This window comes from Microplitis mediator, chromosome 6 (genome assembly GCF_029852145.1).
Source record: "Microplitis mediator isolate UGA2020A chromosome 6, iyMicMedi2.1, whole genome shotgun sequence".
NCBI classification, from domain to species: Eukaryota; Metazoa; Arthropoda; class Insecta; order Hymenoptera; family Braconidae; genus Microplitis; species Microplitis mediator.
In genome coordinates, this window is record NC_079974.1 from 11833822 (window position 1) to 11850458 (window position 16637).

At 30.3% G+C, this 16637-nt stretch overlaps 1 protein-coding gene across 27 annotated transcripts in view; it reads left to right on the forward strand.

Moving 5' to 3' along the window:
* Window positions 1-16637, forward strand: part of LOC130670096 (myosin heavy chain, muscle) — a 104876-nt gene that overhangs the window by 20383 nt on the left and 67856 nt on the right. For 10 of the 27 annotated variants that reach the window (XM_057473286.1, XM_057473279.1, XM_057473297.1 and 7 more), the window contains exons 5-8: window positions 2308-2534; window positions 2830-2893; window positions 2954-3052; window positions 3310-3413. In XM_057473286.1, coding sequence (XP_057329269.1) covers window positions 2308-2534; window positions 2830-2893; window positions 2954-3052; window positions 3310-3413 — 494 coding nt within the window. Of the gene's footprint in view, window positions 1-2307; window positions 2535-2829; window positions 2894-2953; window positions 3053-3309; window positions 3414-4668; window positions 4773-15862; window positions 15967-16637 lie in introns of all 27 variants that reach the window. The other 17 variants (XM_057473280.1, XM_057473273.1, XM_057473293.1 and 14 more) reach the window with 2 other exon arrangements.

Consider the following 16637-nt stretch of genomic DNA (forward strand, 5'->3'; position numbering starts at 1 on the left):
CGTAATTTTTGTTTTTTTATTTCGAGAAAAATTATTGAAGTAAACATTAATATTAAATATTAAAGTTATCATGTATTATAGGATATACTAGAGTACAATCTAAAAAGATACTTGTCACTCTATCAAGTGACAGAGGAGTACTCGTGTCAGAATTGCTCCCAAGTTTGGAATATAAAACTTCTGAAATAAGTTTCTTACCAGGGACACTACAAATTGTAGGCGCGATCTCGCGGCGAGCACCGAACTACTCCCGCTGCTGCTGCCTAGCACCGGTGACTTTCCCCTTCTCCATATCGATCTTTTCTCCCAAGAAATTTTTTCTCCTGGCTTAAGCAACTTTTGTTATCTTGGTCGGAGAATACAAAAATACTTGGGTGAAAAAAATAGTATTTGTTCCGAGAAATTTTATTTTCTTTAACCAAAAAAGTGCAATATTGCTACAAAAAAAAAATCTGTCTATCGGTTGACCCTGCGGGCCAGTCCTAAAACTTCCCGCTGTTTTCGAGCTCCTTGAGCTCGTAAACATTATTGTGAATACATTTTCGAGCTCTTCGAGTTCGAAAATACGTTTGTATTCCATTGTTTTCGAATAAACCGTTTTGTACCAATTCTTTTCCCACGATATCCCGCGAACGAATTAACCGATTGAGACGGTTGAGGTGGCAATCGAAAGCTTTTATCGAGTTCTAGAGCTGAATAGATCTTTGAATTGATCGATTCGATAGTTTCCGAAATATTCACGAAAAACGAAAAAAAAACGATTTTTTTTCGATCTTTCGTCGACGATATCTCTCAAACGGATTATCCGATTAAGACGGTTGAGGTGAAAATCGGCGCGTTTTATTGAGGTCTAGAGCTGATAAAATTTTGGGAATGATTGGTTTAGTCGTTTCGACGATATTTGCAAAAAACCGTTTTCTACTGTTTCTTTCGTTGACGATATCTTTTGAACGGATTATCTGATTGAGACGTTTTTAGTGGCAATCGAAAGCTTTCATCGAGTTCTAGAGCTGATTAAATTTTGGAATTGATTGATCCAACAGTTTTCACAATATCCAAAAAAAGCGAAAAAAAAAATTTTTTTCGCACACACACACACACACACACACACACACATATACATACATACAGACATCGCTCTGAAAATGTCAGAACAGCATCCTAGCACCTTCAAATGTCGACATATGATGAAAACCCGGTTTTTGAAAATCGGGGTGAAACCAATAACTTCCCGAATTTTTTGAAAATCGTCGATTTTCTTAGCGGGAAGTTAATAATGTATCTTGCTACAAAAAAAATATCTCTTACTTTAAGGGGATACGCTACCGGACCTCTTTCTCACACTCAGAAAAATAAACGGGACGATCCTTGTTGCACTCGTTGAGTAAATGAGAATTTTAAAACAATTTTTCTGAGTGAAAATTCTAATTCGGAGACGAATTAGAATTTTTGAAAATACGAAATTCATAGCCCTCTGTTAAGGTTTTAAAAACGCTAAAGACTCTCTATTTTAGGTTTCTAGTGTTTGTCCGTAAATTAAATTGAATTGAAAATCGGTTACCGGTACCCCTTAAGAAATATAAAATCTTGAAACAAATGAAAATTTTTTTATTTAAGCGTAAAATATGTTGACAGGAGAAAAAAAATTTTGATTCAAGATAAAAATTTGAAGATAATTGTTTACTTGGTGCAAGTAAATTTTTATTTGCCGAATCGACCAAAAAAAATTTCTTGAATCAAGAATTTTTTCCTTGATTCAAGTTAACTGTTTTTTCTGTGTGGAAATATACTATAAATTTGAATGTTAATATATGCAAATAATCTTGCATATCTGTGCAATTATTATATTTCCGGGTGCATGAATTTGAAATTTTTTAAAGTCATGGTATGAATGCTCAGATCTGATCAGATTCGAAAAAGATCCTGTCTGATCATACATGATCATATGCGATCATACATAATTATATATAATTATGTATGATCATGCATGATTAGATCCGAAAAATGGTCCTGCACGATCATGTAGGACCATTTGTCAGATCTGATCAGATCTGAGCATTCAGACATGATCATATGTGATCATATCTGAGCATTTTTTTCTAGGTAACTGAAAAGTTGACCGTTGATTACTAGTTAACTTTTTGTAACCCTATCTAGATACTCCCTTAGAATTTAATTAAATTTGTCAAAACTGCAATGAAACCAATGAAAGCCTATTGGCTAATATTTTCATGCAAACAATTTATTATGTGAAAAATTCATACCGACTAAATATTAATATTTGTCAAATTCCTTTTATTATTTCAGACAGTGAAAATCAGTCCATGTTGATCACTGGTGAATCAGGTGCAGGTAAAACTGAAAATACTAAAAAAGTAATTGCTTACTTTGCCACTGTGGGTGCATCGACAAAGAAATCTGATGATGGTGACAAAAAAAAAGGTTCCCTAGAAGATCAAGTTGTTCAAACTAATCCTGTACTTGAAGCGTTTGGTAACGCTAAGACTGTCCGTAACGATAATTCATCCCGTTTTGTATGTCCTGACAGAATACCAATTTTTGATCAATACACAGAGAAAGTTTTCTAATGAAAATTTATGCGTGAAATACGTGTTAATATTACACAGCAAAGAAATTGTCTTAAACTGCTATTAAGCTTTGATTATGTTATAGACTAATGTTCATTAATTCTGTTCGAAATTCGCTCAAGTATTGAATAGTTCTCAATTCATCCTAAGCATCATCGTAATGTTTCACGAAAACTTTCTCCGAACGATATTTATTGGAAAAGAATGATATTTAAATTTATTGTTTTACTTATTTTTGAAGGGTAAATTTATTCGGATTCATTTTGGTCCATCTGGAAAATTAGCTGGTGCTGACATAGAAACTTGTAAGTCACGAAAACAATATCGTTGTTGGTAAAAATACTTATTAATTTAATTTTCCATAGATTTACTTGAGAAGGCTCGAGTCATTTCACAACAAGCTTTGGAGCGATCTTATCATATATTTTACCAAATGATGTCAGGATCAGTAAAAGGGTTAAAAGGTAACGTTTTTTTTCTTCAAGTAGTATATTTTCATTCTTTATACTTTAATTAAGATTTTTAATGTTTCGGTGATTGATCAACAATATCAAAAGATAATAACAATATTTGTCACTACGGTAAGCGTAGATTATATGTGTTTTTAATATTTATCCAATAGACAGAAAATAATTTGTTCCAAGGCAGCAGTAAATTACTGATTAAAAGCCATAAGACTTGAACATTAACGATCATACTTAAATAAAAACTCATTTCATAGAAATGTGCTGTCTCACGGATAACATCACTGACTACTACTTCGTATCTCAGGGAAAAACGACGATTCCTGGTGTAGATGATGGCGAGGAGTGTCAACTTACTGACGTAAGAACCGACGTACAATAGACGCTGAAAAGTTGACTTGATTTTACTTAATGAATTTGCCGTTGATTTTTTTAACTGGTTAATGACTTTTGACTGTATATCACCTTTTTAACAGGAAACTCGTAAAAATACGATCTGTGTTTGATTTGTCAATGTATAGTAAATTTTGGATTGAATTCAGTATTGTTTTCAATGACATGAAACCGATGTCAATTGACAGACATAAAATCTGTTTGATTTTATTATTTGTTATTAAAATGATCAATGCATGTTTTTTATTTTACTTTATTTCGTCAGACGATAGTACAATGAAAAAAATATTAATCATCTAAAATAGAACATGTAAATCGATGATTGATATGAATTCATCAATCTTTTTGCTTCAAAATGGAAAAAAATGTGTTATCAAATTCGATGCACGGAAAGAATATGGAATTTTTTTTTCTTCGTATTTTAAACGTAATTTTCACGATAAACTTTTTTCATGAATGGCTATACTTTCAAATTTAATTTTTTACGGTGTATATGCATTAAATTCACCTTTTATCACCTAACAGCATTTTAATGGTGACTATTTGGAACATTTACGAACATCATACTTTAATAATATTTTCATAGTATAAATACAGAAGTAGCATCATAATGATTATTTTATTTGAAAGTAAATATCAATATGTTTGTGCAGGAATAAATACTTCATTAAAATTGCGATCTATTAGTGTTTTTTATATTCATAATTTTGAAACTGTAATTTTTTGTGATTAAAATTAATACAACAACTTTTCGGAAAATTACGATGGTAAATCTAAAAAATTATTCTTAAACTGCAAAAATTAGTACCAAATATGTAAAAAAAAAATCCAAATAATAGTAACGTTTTGTTTTTAGCTACTTTTAGTATTTTACTTATTGCAATAATATTTTTTCCGTGTACGAGTTAGAATTATGGAACCAATCGTAATGATAACATTCGTTTGATTTTAGTGAATTCTATTCAGTCAGAGAAATTTTGAGTTACAGTAACTGAAACACTTCAAGTTAAAGCATTTAATTGAAGTGCTTAGATGAACAATGAACATTGCATGTCAACGGTTTAGTTGCTGTAACCATTCACTTTTCTCTGAGTGTTAGTTTAAATAAACAAATGTTATTTTAAATAATTATTATTAACTGGAACTTCAAACTAAAGCAGTAAAGAGTATCGCCAATGTTCTAATTGTGCTGTTGTATGCATGTTTTTTTATTACCCATTCAGACATGTTGCTGTTGTCCAACAATATTCGAGACTATTATTTTGTGTCTCAAGGCAAGACCACTATTCCCGGCCTTGACGACGGGGAAGAACTGCTTGTTACCGACGTAAGTGCATGATCCAAATCTGAGCTAAAATTTTTAAATAACGAACCTATCTGATCTGGTTAAAAAATATAATGGCAGTTTTCCGAATAATCATGATTTGCTATTAATATTTGTTTTCATATAATTTATTCATTTTCGTTTTCATTCGTTATTTTCCATTTAAAGCAGTAATAGTGAAAGTATTTGTATTTTTACTAATGTTGAATTAATAACTTGTAATGTAGTCAGCTTTGTATTAGACGATTATACTCTCTAAACATGAATAAGTGAAAATAAGTGAATATTCACTAATTCCAAGTGCAAATCGAACCACTAATTTCAAAAAGTGGTTCGGTTGGCACTCAAAATTAGTGAATATTCACGTATTTCACTTATTCATGTTTCGAGAGTATGAGTGTTATTCATACGAAAAAACAAGCTTCATTGCCTTATTAGCATAAACAAATTTGGAGGTGAAACTTCTTCGGGGAAAATTTAGTAAAAAATCAACTCGACATCTCTATGATTTTTTAACTATTAAGAGAGTATTCTTCTCTAGAAGTGTAAAATTTACAAAGTTTTTAAGGCTAAATCAAAAAAAAAAAAATTTCTGTTATCTTTTTTATTAACATTTCGAGATTTTATAAAAAAATTTGTATTCAAAGAAAGTAGAAAAAGAAGAAGTTCTAAAGATTGATATACGGAAATTACACAAGAGTTATGTTGCCGTATCAATAAAAAAAAACCGTTTACCAAGTATCTCAGCGCTTTCACGCTTGAGTTGAGCAAAAGTAAAAAGTACTTTTTCGAAAATATATATTTTTTTTCGTTCATTCAGCCCTAAAAATTGTGTAAAATTTTAGATTTTCAAACCAGAATACCACTTGAAAGTTACAGAATTTGTTAAGCAAGCATTTTCTAGCCTATATTTCATGCTTTATAATTCTATTTATAGTTAATGGAATTCTGAAAAAAAATTTAGCTTATAGATTATATAATAAATTTTATATCATTTGTAAATTATTTATATACGTTATAGAAAAAATTGTACAACAAAATCAATCATATTATCTCTAATATATAAAATTTGTTACAAAATCAATCCAGTAATTAAAGTTTCACAGTCGAAGCTCCCTAAAGTTGATCTCTCCATACAGGACCATTTTCTAAAGTTGCTTTTTCCTCTTCTCCCCACTCTGCATTCTCGACAGGATAGTTTATTCCCCCATGCGCGTTCCGATGTATCACAAAATCAAAACAAACCATCAAGTTAGACATGCATCGAGGCCAACCTTAAATCGTGGCTTTTTAATTATTTTTAATATTGTAATATTAAATAAAGAAATAAAATGAAAAATATTTCAGATAAAAAAAAGTAAACATTTTTTTGCATTATTTATAATATATTAGAGGCATTCCACGCCAAATCGACCACTTTTGAACTCAACTCCTTTAGATTTGGCTGCAAATTTTTTCTTTTTCTACCCCATCAAAAACGTTTCTCATAATTTTTTCAAATTTTGTCACCTAACCAAAAAAAAGTTATAAATTTAAAAAAAAAATGGCTTTTTTTGTTTTAAATAGCTATAACTTTTTCAAAATTCGACTGATTGGAAAATCTACAAAAAAACAATGAACATAGGCTGCAATAATTTTTTGGAATTTTGTTTTCAAAAAGTACTTTTAAAAACAAAAATTTTGAAAAAAAAAAACGTCCCAATTAGTTGAATTTCGAAAAATTTATAGCTATTTAAAACAATAAAGACATTTTTTTCAAAAATTTATGACTTTTTTTTGGTTAGGTAAAAAAATTTGAAAAAATTATGAGAAACGTTTTTGATGGGGCAGAAAAAGAGAAAAAATTGTTAGCCAAATCTAAAGGGGTCGGGTTCAAAAGTGGTCGATTTGGCGTGGAATGCCCCATTATCATTAAAGAGTGTAAAAATAAGACAGTGTAAATATAATAGGCATTTGTTGATATTTCCAGTTTTAATTGTTAAAATAAAACAATAAATTAAGTATCGATATAATATAAGGTAGTAAATGGATTTCTACAACATTTAACTATATGTGTATAATTTTTAAATGTCATTTCTTCAATTTGCTATGTTAACCTGTAATTTGACAATTTTCTCATGTCAACTACACTCACACTTGCGAAAACAGCAGATATCCGACAATATTTCAACAATTGCTAAAATATCCATGTGTTATTAGCAGAGATTAAAAAAAAAAAATAATAATATTTATTACATATTGAAAATACTTTTTTCAACTATTTATATGTTGCGCGGATAGTTTTATTAATGATAAAAAAAATTGTATTTGTCGGTTTACTATCTCGCATAACAGAATATTCAATCAATTATAGATGTTTAAATCACTCGCCAGAATTTTGAATTCTCATTCGTCTTGTAAAAAACGAGTGGGAGAAAATCCGAGCAACTTTAGAGAGCGTATCCTGTCAACTTTAGGGAGCTAGTAACTTTAGGGAGGGCAACTTTAGAGAGCTTCGACTGTAGAAGATGTATTTTGAAGTTACAAGCTGATAATATCGAACTTAAAATGATTTAAGAGATAAATGTGTATAAACATGGTGAATTGCCCATTGGCTAAAATCTTGACTAATTAAAACAATATGAATGATAGCAGAATTGAAAATCAGAATTTTCTGAACTTTAGACTTTCATCTCAAGTAATTTTTGAGCAAAAACAAATAAAAGCATAAAAGTAAAAAATAATAGTTTATCGAGATCGGCCCATAAGCTCTTGAAAGACTCAACGGTAATAAAAGTTTTTGATATAGCTAGAAGTACGATTCTATTTATTAAAACATGGATAAATAGGATTTTAGGGGTTTTAAAAAAAAATTCTTCCCAGAGAGGAAAGTACCACGGGCCCAAGCTTGGCCCAGACTTGGCCCAACTTTGTAGAACCTTGGGCCAGGCTTGTAAGCCAGTCTTGGTCCAGCTTTGGTAGAAGCCTGGAATGATAATCTCGGGCCAAGCCTGGTTGCCACACCTGGCCCATGCTTGGTTGCCAGACCTGGCCCAGGCTTCCAGGAAACGAATAAATTTAATTAAAAAAAATTTATTATTATTAACCTCGTAGAATTCATGATCATTAACGTTTTAATTATTTAAGGGAGGTAAATGATGTGAAAAAAACTCGGTGGAAATTCTGCTGGACTCTGGGCGCGAACTGCCGTCCTTCTGATTACTGGGTCCGAACGGTAGCTACTGGACGAACCTACTAACGTTGAACTGGTACATTTATATGATCTACTTGTATAAACCATGGGTATATCCAAACTTGGGTAATCCTACTTTGGCCCAAGCCCGGGTAATCATTGTAACGGCCAAGGCTAGGTTACCCAGTCCTGGCCCAAGCCTGGCTTGCCATTGGATGGCCAAGGCTAGGTTACCCAGTCTTGGCGTAAGTCTGGGTTGCCATTGGACGGCCAAGACTAGGTTACCCAGTCTTGGCCCAAGTCTGGGTTGCCATTGGACGGCCAAGGCTAGGTTACCCAGTCTTGGCCCAAGCCCGGGTAATCATTGTAACGGCCAAGGCTAGGTTACCCAGTCTTGGCCCAAGTCTGGGTTGCCATTGGACGGCCAAGGCTAGGTTACCCAGTCCTGGCCCAAGCCTGGGCAAATATAGGTGTGCCAAAGCTAGGTTCCCCAGTGCTGGGCCAAGTAGGGGCCCGTTGTTCAACTCTGGCAGCTCTTGTATGGGTTACTATCCTACGGTATATAGTACAGTCAAATTAGGATTGTTTTATAGGGACAATTGCTCCCTTCTTTTTTTTTGAAGTCTTTTTATAATGCCAAAAGTACGAAGAAATCAAAACCTTGGAAAAAAAAAAAATGTGTGCGTCATTTTTTATCAACAGAAAACCGCGTTAAAGGTGCACGACATTAAGCGCGCAGCCGATGCACGGAAGCCCGCAGTCACCTACTTCTGAACTTGAGTGTACCCAGGACAAAATAGACGAGACAAGTGGTCATTGAAAATTAATTATAAATATAAACCGGTAAAAATTTTTTATTTTGTTGTTAATTTTTTAAATAATGATTGATAACTGAATTTCCCATACGAAAAAAATATATATCCGGATATATCTGGGCCAATCTGCATATATGAGACATACATTTTTATATATGTCGTTTATATGCAGATTGGCCCGGATATGTCCGGATATATATTTTTTTCGTATGGGTTCTTGAAGTTTGTTTTATGACAAAAGCTTAACAGTTTAAGAGTATTTCGATAGTTAATTTAGACTTGTTATTCAATAAGAACTTTTGTAATTTTTAAGTATTATGAATGTTTTTTTTTTTTTTTTTTAATTTTCGTTTTTAACGCCAAACAAATATATGCATATGATAATAATCATATATAAGCAGAAAAATTATTATTAATTAACAGCTCTAAAATATTCTAAAAGTGCATTTTAGCACAACATTTCTCCAGTAATTTATAACTTTTACAAAAATCAATATTTTTGGATAGTTTTTTTTTTTTTTTTCAACTTTCTTTGCCTGATAAATACCTTCCAAGATATAGCTTTTTATTATTACTCTTTTTTGTTTTTTGTCAATAACAAATGATGCACACGATTTTTTTTCCTGAGGATTTGACTTCTTCTTACTTTTGGCATTATAGAGAGACCGTAAAAAAATTAGAAGTCAGCAATCATTCCAGTTTATTGACTACTAATTTCACTGTAGTAATAATTATTAAATTGTAATGACAAATTTACAGTAATGTTTCATATTTGTATTTGATTTAAATAATCTTAAATTTAACCGTACTTTTGTATCATAGATCTTTTTGTAGTTATAAGTTCTTGTAGTGAGAAACCTACTTCTGTGCGGCCAGATGGTATCTTTAAATGAGAAATGGGGGCTTAAAAAGGAACGGATTAAGGAAAAATCGTCTGATAAATCTGTCATTCTCTTAAAAAGCCAAGAGAAGACCCATTTAGTCTGTCAATACAGAACGGTTTTGAGATTTTAAACTTTTGCAATCCACTTGAAATGAAGTTTTGTAATAATTTTTTTATTTATATATTCAATCTAACGAACATATATGTTCTCTGGGCTAATTCACCATGCTTTTGTTCCTATAATTTAAAAAACAGTCTAAACGTCATCGCACCGAGCACTAATATTGTTTAAGATTTTTTTTTTTTTTTTTTTCATTTAGAGTTTGTATTTGTTTATTTAACTCTTTTTCATCGAAGGATTAAATTTATATCAGCATTAAAAAAGTACGTTTAAATATGACATCAAATTAACTTCAATTTCTTTTTTCGAGTTTGTTATTAACTAACTAAGTTACTGAAAAAAAAAAAAAATGATTTACGAATAGTACAAAATTTTTTACTTACTACTATCCTACTTACTTACTATCCTATTGTTTCATATTGTATGCATTTATTATCACTTATGGTTTCGTGTTTGATACTTTGGCTGACCATTAAAAGTGCTGGTTATAAGTTTAGTGAAAGCAATGTGATATGTGCATTTGCAGCTTTATTCGTAAGTTTTTAAATGTCGTTTTCTTCCCATTAAAAATTGTCAATTTAAATTGATAATGTAAGTGCGTGACCATTATAAAAAAAAGACAATAATGCAGAAATGTGCCTGTTATCCAACCGGATCGGTGATTACTGCTACATAAGCCAGGGTAAGACCAGAATTCCGAGAGTCAACGATGCATCAGACATGGAGGAAACGGATGTAAGTTCCTCCGTCATAAATTTCATTGCATATACATTTGTCAGATTTTTTTGAATTTAAATTATTCAAAGCAATTTTTTATTTTTTTAATTAAAAATTTGGTACGAATATCGATGAATGTTTAGTAATGTATAGATATCCTCTGTTTCCTGCTGCTAAAAAGCTTTAAGCCGCTTGCAATGGGAAAGAAAAAGTACATAATACTTGGAAAATACTATTTTGTGCAATGAGTGCCTTAAGTTGTCAAGTAATACCGAGAGCACAATTTGGCACACGAATGACCCATACGAAAAAAATATATATCCGGATATATCCGGGCAAATCTGCATACATGCAACATATATATTAGGGTGCTTCAAAAAAAATATATAATTTTTTTTTCGCTCTTACCCCCTGAAACGTTAGTGGTTGCCGAAAAAAAAATCCTCCCAAAGGATGGGCTCTCTAGCTCAACTCTAAGAGGTCGCTATTTTAATTTTAATTTCCCATCTGATTAACATGTAAAAATTTATTTTTTCATTCAAAGTGTAATTACTCGTACGCTGCTCAATATTTTCCAAATTTATACATATACCTTTAAAGTTGAGTCCTCAAGCTTTCCAAAACCCTATGACAAGTCGTAATTACCATTATTCAAATGTCAATTGAAGCTATCTGAAAAGTATCGATTTTGTATTTCAAAATGAAATTGTTAATTTTTGATTTATTTTTGCTAGCTTCAATTGGGGATGATTATAATATATACATAAATATATATATGTATATATATATATATATAAATATATGTCTTATATATAAAGATTGGCCCGGATATATCTGGATATATATTTTTTTCGTATGGGGAGGTGGAGCCGCTCACGTGAACGATTGGTGATCACACTAATTGCACATAATATTCTTTATTACTTACGTGGAATACAAATAAACTATTTTAGTGTTTACCCCACAGAATAGCTAAAAAAGTATATACATTCATATATTTGAAAGAAAATATAACTAAAAAGATTCAACTATACTAATAATTTTAATAAAATTCGTTCATTGAACTATACCACGTATCATTACTTCTTAACCATTACCATATTAATCGATAAAGAATGTTTTCTGTAAAATATTCAGAATTCTATAAATTTAATTGTGATCACAGAATGGAATTTGAAATTTCTTCATTTATTACGAAGTAGATAAGTAAATTGCTAGTGAGGTTCCTTTAATTTAAACTCTTAAGCTCTTTTTATCTTGATACGATATAAGAAAAAAACATTTCTCTGGTGCAGCTGATTCACGGTAAATTATCCAAATTTACCGCAAATCACAGTAAGTACGGTAACTTGCGTTAAATACCATAAATTACAGTAGATATTATCAGTTACGGTAACCCGACAAATTAGGATACCTTACCGTAAAATACCATACGTTAGAACATTGTTCCGTAAAATAGTAGACTTCGCGGTATGGTATGTTTATCACTCCAAAGTTACCGTGCAAATTCAGTATTATCACTATAAAACCAGATGTGTTACAAGTGTATTATTTTAACACACATCAAATGTGTTCTATGTTTAAGGCCATAAATAAAACTATAGTTTTTTGTAGTCACTTAAAACACGTTTCACGGTGTGTTAAAAATCTGTAGAATGCTTATGGCGTTTCAACGTTATTTGGCAAGTGTGTTAATTTTGACTACACACTTGGTTTTACAGTGATATGGTATCTTATAGTACCGCGTCCTAAAGGTAAGGTATTCTGCCATTCTGGAAGAATTACATCAAGGCGAATCATAGTATTTTACAGTAATAGTGTGATTTGTGACAAGACCCTATGTTTTGCGATAAAAGACCGTAATTTACCGTTAACTATGATAGATGTCTGTAAGTTACCGTAATTTTAATCCACCTGGATCTTTTTTATGAATGTAAACGCACTCAAGTTAAGATCGAACGGTAATGTCTGTTAGTGGTGTGTATATTTTTTTCACCAGGTCTGAAACAAAAGTTTAAATTTCTGTTACTGTTCACGGGAAAGGTAGCATATCCGTGAATTCATTGCATTGTCGTCCTGATGAAAAAAGCGCAATTCCCGTTCTACTAAACAGAGCAGAAATTCAAATTTTCCGTGCAAGTATGGTAAAAAAAATTATGAATCCATCTATCAACAACACAATAAAAGCCATTACTTGTTAGAGTCCCACACTTGTTAGAGTCCCACAGCCTTTCCATTAAATTACTTTATGACTTATTTTCACCGTGAATATTTAGATTTGTTAAATCATAAGCTCAAAAATACGAATATAGTAGAGAAATTTTTTTTATTTCCGATAAATTGCAATCACATTAAAAAAATTATTTGCTAAAAAACAATACATCATTCATAAGCCTAGCTCGTTAATTTATTGAATTGTTCATTTAAATAAAACAAAAATTTTTTTTTTTTCTTTCAACATATCCTAGTGTCCTAAAACTTTGCATCTCAATATTTTATGAGTTACGAAAGTTGAGAGATAAGCTCCATTCAAATACGTATGTTATTATTTATAACTAAATTATTATGCCGATAAAAATCTCCAACAACAATCTGATAAAACGAAGAAAGATCTAAGAAAGAATATACCAGTGAAAAAGTAATTTAAATTTACGGTGATTTCAATCTTTCATACAATTAAGATCTACAGAGATATGGACTTCTTTTTTTAGATCTACGAAAATCAAGACAAAAAACGGAAAGTAATTAATCAGGTAACTAAAAGGAAAGTATCTAATAAACTCGAAATTTCGTTTTTAATGAAGATTAAAAAGTTTTAAATGGAATTTTTTTTGAAAATTGTAGATCTTAAAAGATCTTCAAGGATCTGAATTAATTAAAATAGATCTACTCTGATCATAATGGATATAGATAATGAAAAAATTTGATCTGATTAGATTTAGATTTTTGTTCTTCGTTATGTCATCTTCGTATTTTTGATAGCTAACGATTTACAGCATTCGAAAGTTTATTTTTAGTTTGAATTTGAATATGATAAACTTTGGAAGACGGTTAAAACTTTGGGCCGGACCTCAGAACTTTCCGCTATTTTTGAACTCGTAGAGCTAAAACAATATTGTTGTCTTTGAATTCTCTAAGCTCTGAAAAAGAATTATAGAGCTCGACAAAGATTAAAAAACGGTCGACCCCATTAACAGAATCATACATTTTTTGTTGTTTTAAAACTAGTAACATCGATAACATGAGTATCCTACTGTTTTTTAGCTTATCGTACTTAAAAATTCTCGGCTAGAAGAGGATATTTTCTACTCTTTAAATTTTAACTTTCAGATGGTGATATCTCCGAATCTAAATTACCGATTAAAATGATTCTTGCCGAGATCTATAAAGATCACTGTCATAGATAGATAACATCATTTTATGGCAAATTCGTTCAGAAATTAGAAAATTATTCAAAGAAAAATGTATTGGACAACTTTTTACTATTCCGTTTCTTTACGAAAAAAGCTCTCGACAGCTTCATTCAAATTTGATAAATTAATCACTTTTGGAACCGACCAATCGAAAGGTTTCCAAATAAGGGAAAAAAAATTTTATTTTTATTTTCTAATTGTATCAATATCTGTGTTACTGGTTGAAGCAAATTTCAATTTAAAATCAGCTATTAACCGTTACGATTCAAATGCTATTGATGTTACAAAGTAGACTGAAAGTATTGGTTGGAGATTTCGATTCATTCTATAAGGTTAGCATTTGAAATATTCACGCCAGGTGAAAAGTATCTGAGTTATAAGTAATAATATGCTAATTTCAATTAATATTCGAGTTTTATTTGGGCAAAAACAGAGTTGGTGTGAGATTGATATCCCATAAAATTCAATCGTTTTATTCGTTAAAACTGTTTAGACACTAAATAATTATTTTGAAATGGAAAAAGAAGATTGCTATTTTAATGAGAAATCAAATTTTTCAATCAGTGTGGTTTGTTGTTGAGATATAATATTTTTTTTCTATTAAATTTTATTTTTTATGAGCACTCGAAAATGAGAATGGTGCTCTTTAAATGACACGCTAAAATATATATATATTTATATATATATATATATATATATATATATATATATATATATATATATATATATTTATATATATATATATTTAAATATATAAATGAAGTTGTCTTCAAAGTGATGTATATGCATTGCGAAATACATATAAAACCGTGTTCAAGAATATGTACATGTATGTTTTTGAACTCTGATATATATATATATATATTAGGGTGTGTCAAAAAAAAATGATTTTTTTTTTTAAGGTCTCATAGTCTCAAAAGCTTCTTTGGGACCAAAAAAAAATTCTCCTAAAAAATCAGCTCGATATCTCGAAAATTGGGCTGGCGGTTTACAAGTTCATTTTCCCATTTAAAATACATGTATAAATTTTTTTTTTTAGTTTTTCGAGGAAAAATCAAAGAAAAAAATTTTTTTTCCAATTTTGAATTTCTCACCTTTGTAGGAAATTGAATTCCTTACAAAAATGTCTTTAATAGTCATGTTCGTAACTACAATATAAAAAAAGTTACAAGTCCCCAAAGTTAAAAAAAAAAAATAATTTTTCTTTTATGTATAATTGTTATTTTTACTTTCTTGTTATTAATTGGTGATATTTTTTTCTTCTAATTTTAATTTTCAATCTTCTATATAACATCTTCAATAAAATTTTCAAATTTAAAACGTTTTAGTAACTCACTTAACCGCTACAGAATATTATTATAATAAAAAAATCTATTTTATCGAGTGATTGACAACAATACACAAAAAAAGTTAATCGTCACAGTTTTTAATTATTTTTTAAATATTTCTTGCATAAAAATAGCTATATATAGAAGATTGGAAATTAAAATTAGAAGAAAAAAATACCACCAATCAATAACAAAAAAGTAAAAACAATAATTATACCTAAAAAAAAAAACTTTTTTTTTAACTTTGGGAGCTTGTAACTTTTCTGATATTGTAGTTACGAGCATGACAATTCAAGACATTTTTGTAGGGAATTCAATTTCCTATAAGAGTGTGAAATTCAAAATTGGAATAAAAATTTTTTTCTTAGATTTTTCCTCGAAAAACTAAAAAAAAAAATTTTTACATGTATTTTAAATAGGAAAATGAACTTGTAAACCGCCAGCTCAATTTTCGAGATATCGAGCTGATTTTTTAGGAGAATTTTTTTTTTGTCCCAAAGAAACTTTTGAGACTATGAGACCTTAAAAAAAAAAATATCATTTTTTTTTGACACACCCTAATATATATATATATATATATATATATATATATATATATATATATACATATGTTGCTTACATTTTGTTTCAATCATGATTTCCAGACATGTGTTTCTTGACAAATAACATTTACGACTATTACAACGTATCTCAAGGAAAAATTACAATCCCCGGCATGGATGACGGTGAAGAATGTCAACTAACGGATGTAAGTCCCCTTGAAGTTCATTCATCCTTTATAGTCGTAAACTTTTACTGGGTGATTCGTTATGTTCATTTTCATATTTCTGATCTTTCTCTAAAACGTTGTGTTTAAAACTGGTATTATTTCAAATCATTAAATTACTCAAAATCAAAATTGAACCGGAACGGACTCGATATCTCGTGTGGAGATCATCGAGAAAACTTATTATCTGCAAGCATGATATATCATGGAAAATCATTCATAATTTTGTTCATTCGAGACACCTACTCTTTACTTGTCTTCTGAAGTTTCATATGTCCAGCACCTTAAAAATAGTTATTTTTAAGATATTTTTTTTAAGGGTATATCCGAAGAAATTCAAAAATGTAAAAGTTCCATAACATTTATCAGTCCTTAAATTAGAAAATAATTAATTGAAGATTTTCTTTCAACAATAAAAAAAGTTATTCTCTCGTTACACACTGTTTTGATTATACACGGTAAAAAATATTTTGCGGATATCACTATGTCAGTATGGGCGTGAATGCCATACTGTATAGTATCGAAGATTTTTATACGTTATAGAATTGTATGCGTAGATGATTTGACCATTGCGGGAATAGTAACATTGGCGACAGTTGTCGCGGACGCCGCAATATCAGTATGGCCGTCAGGTCCATACTGCGTTGCCGTAT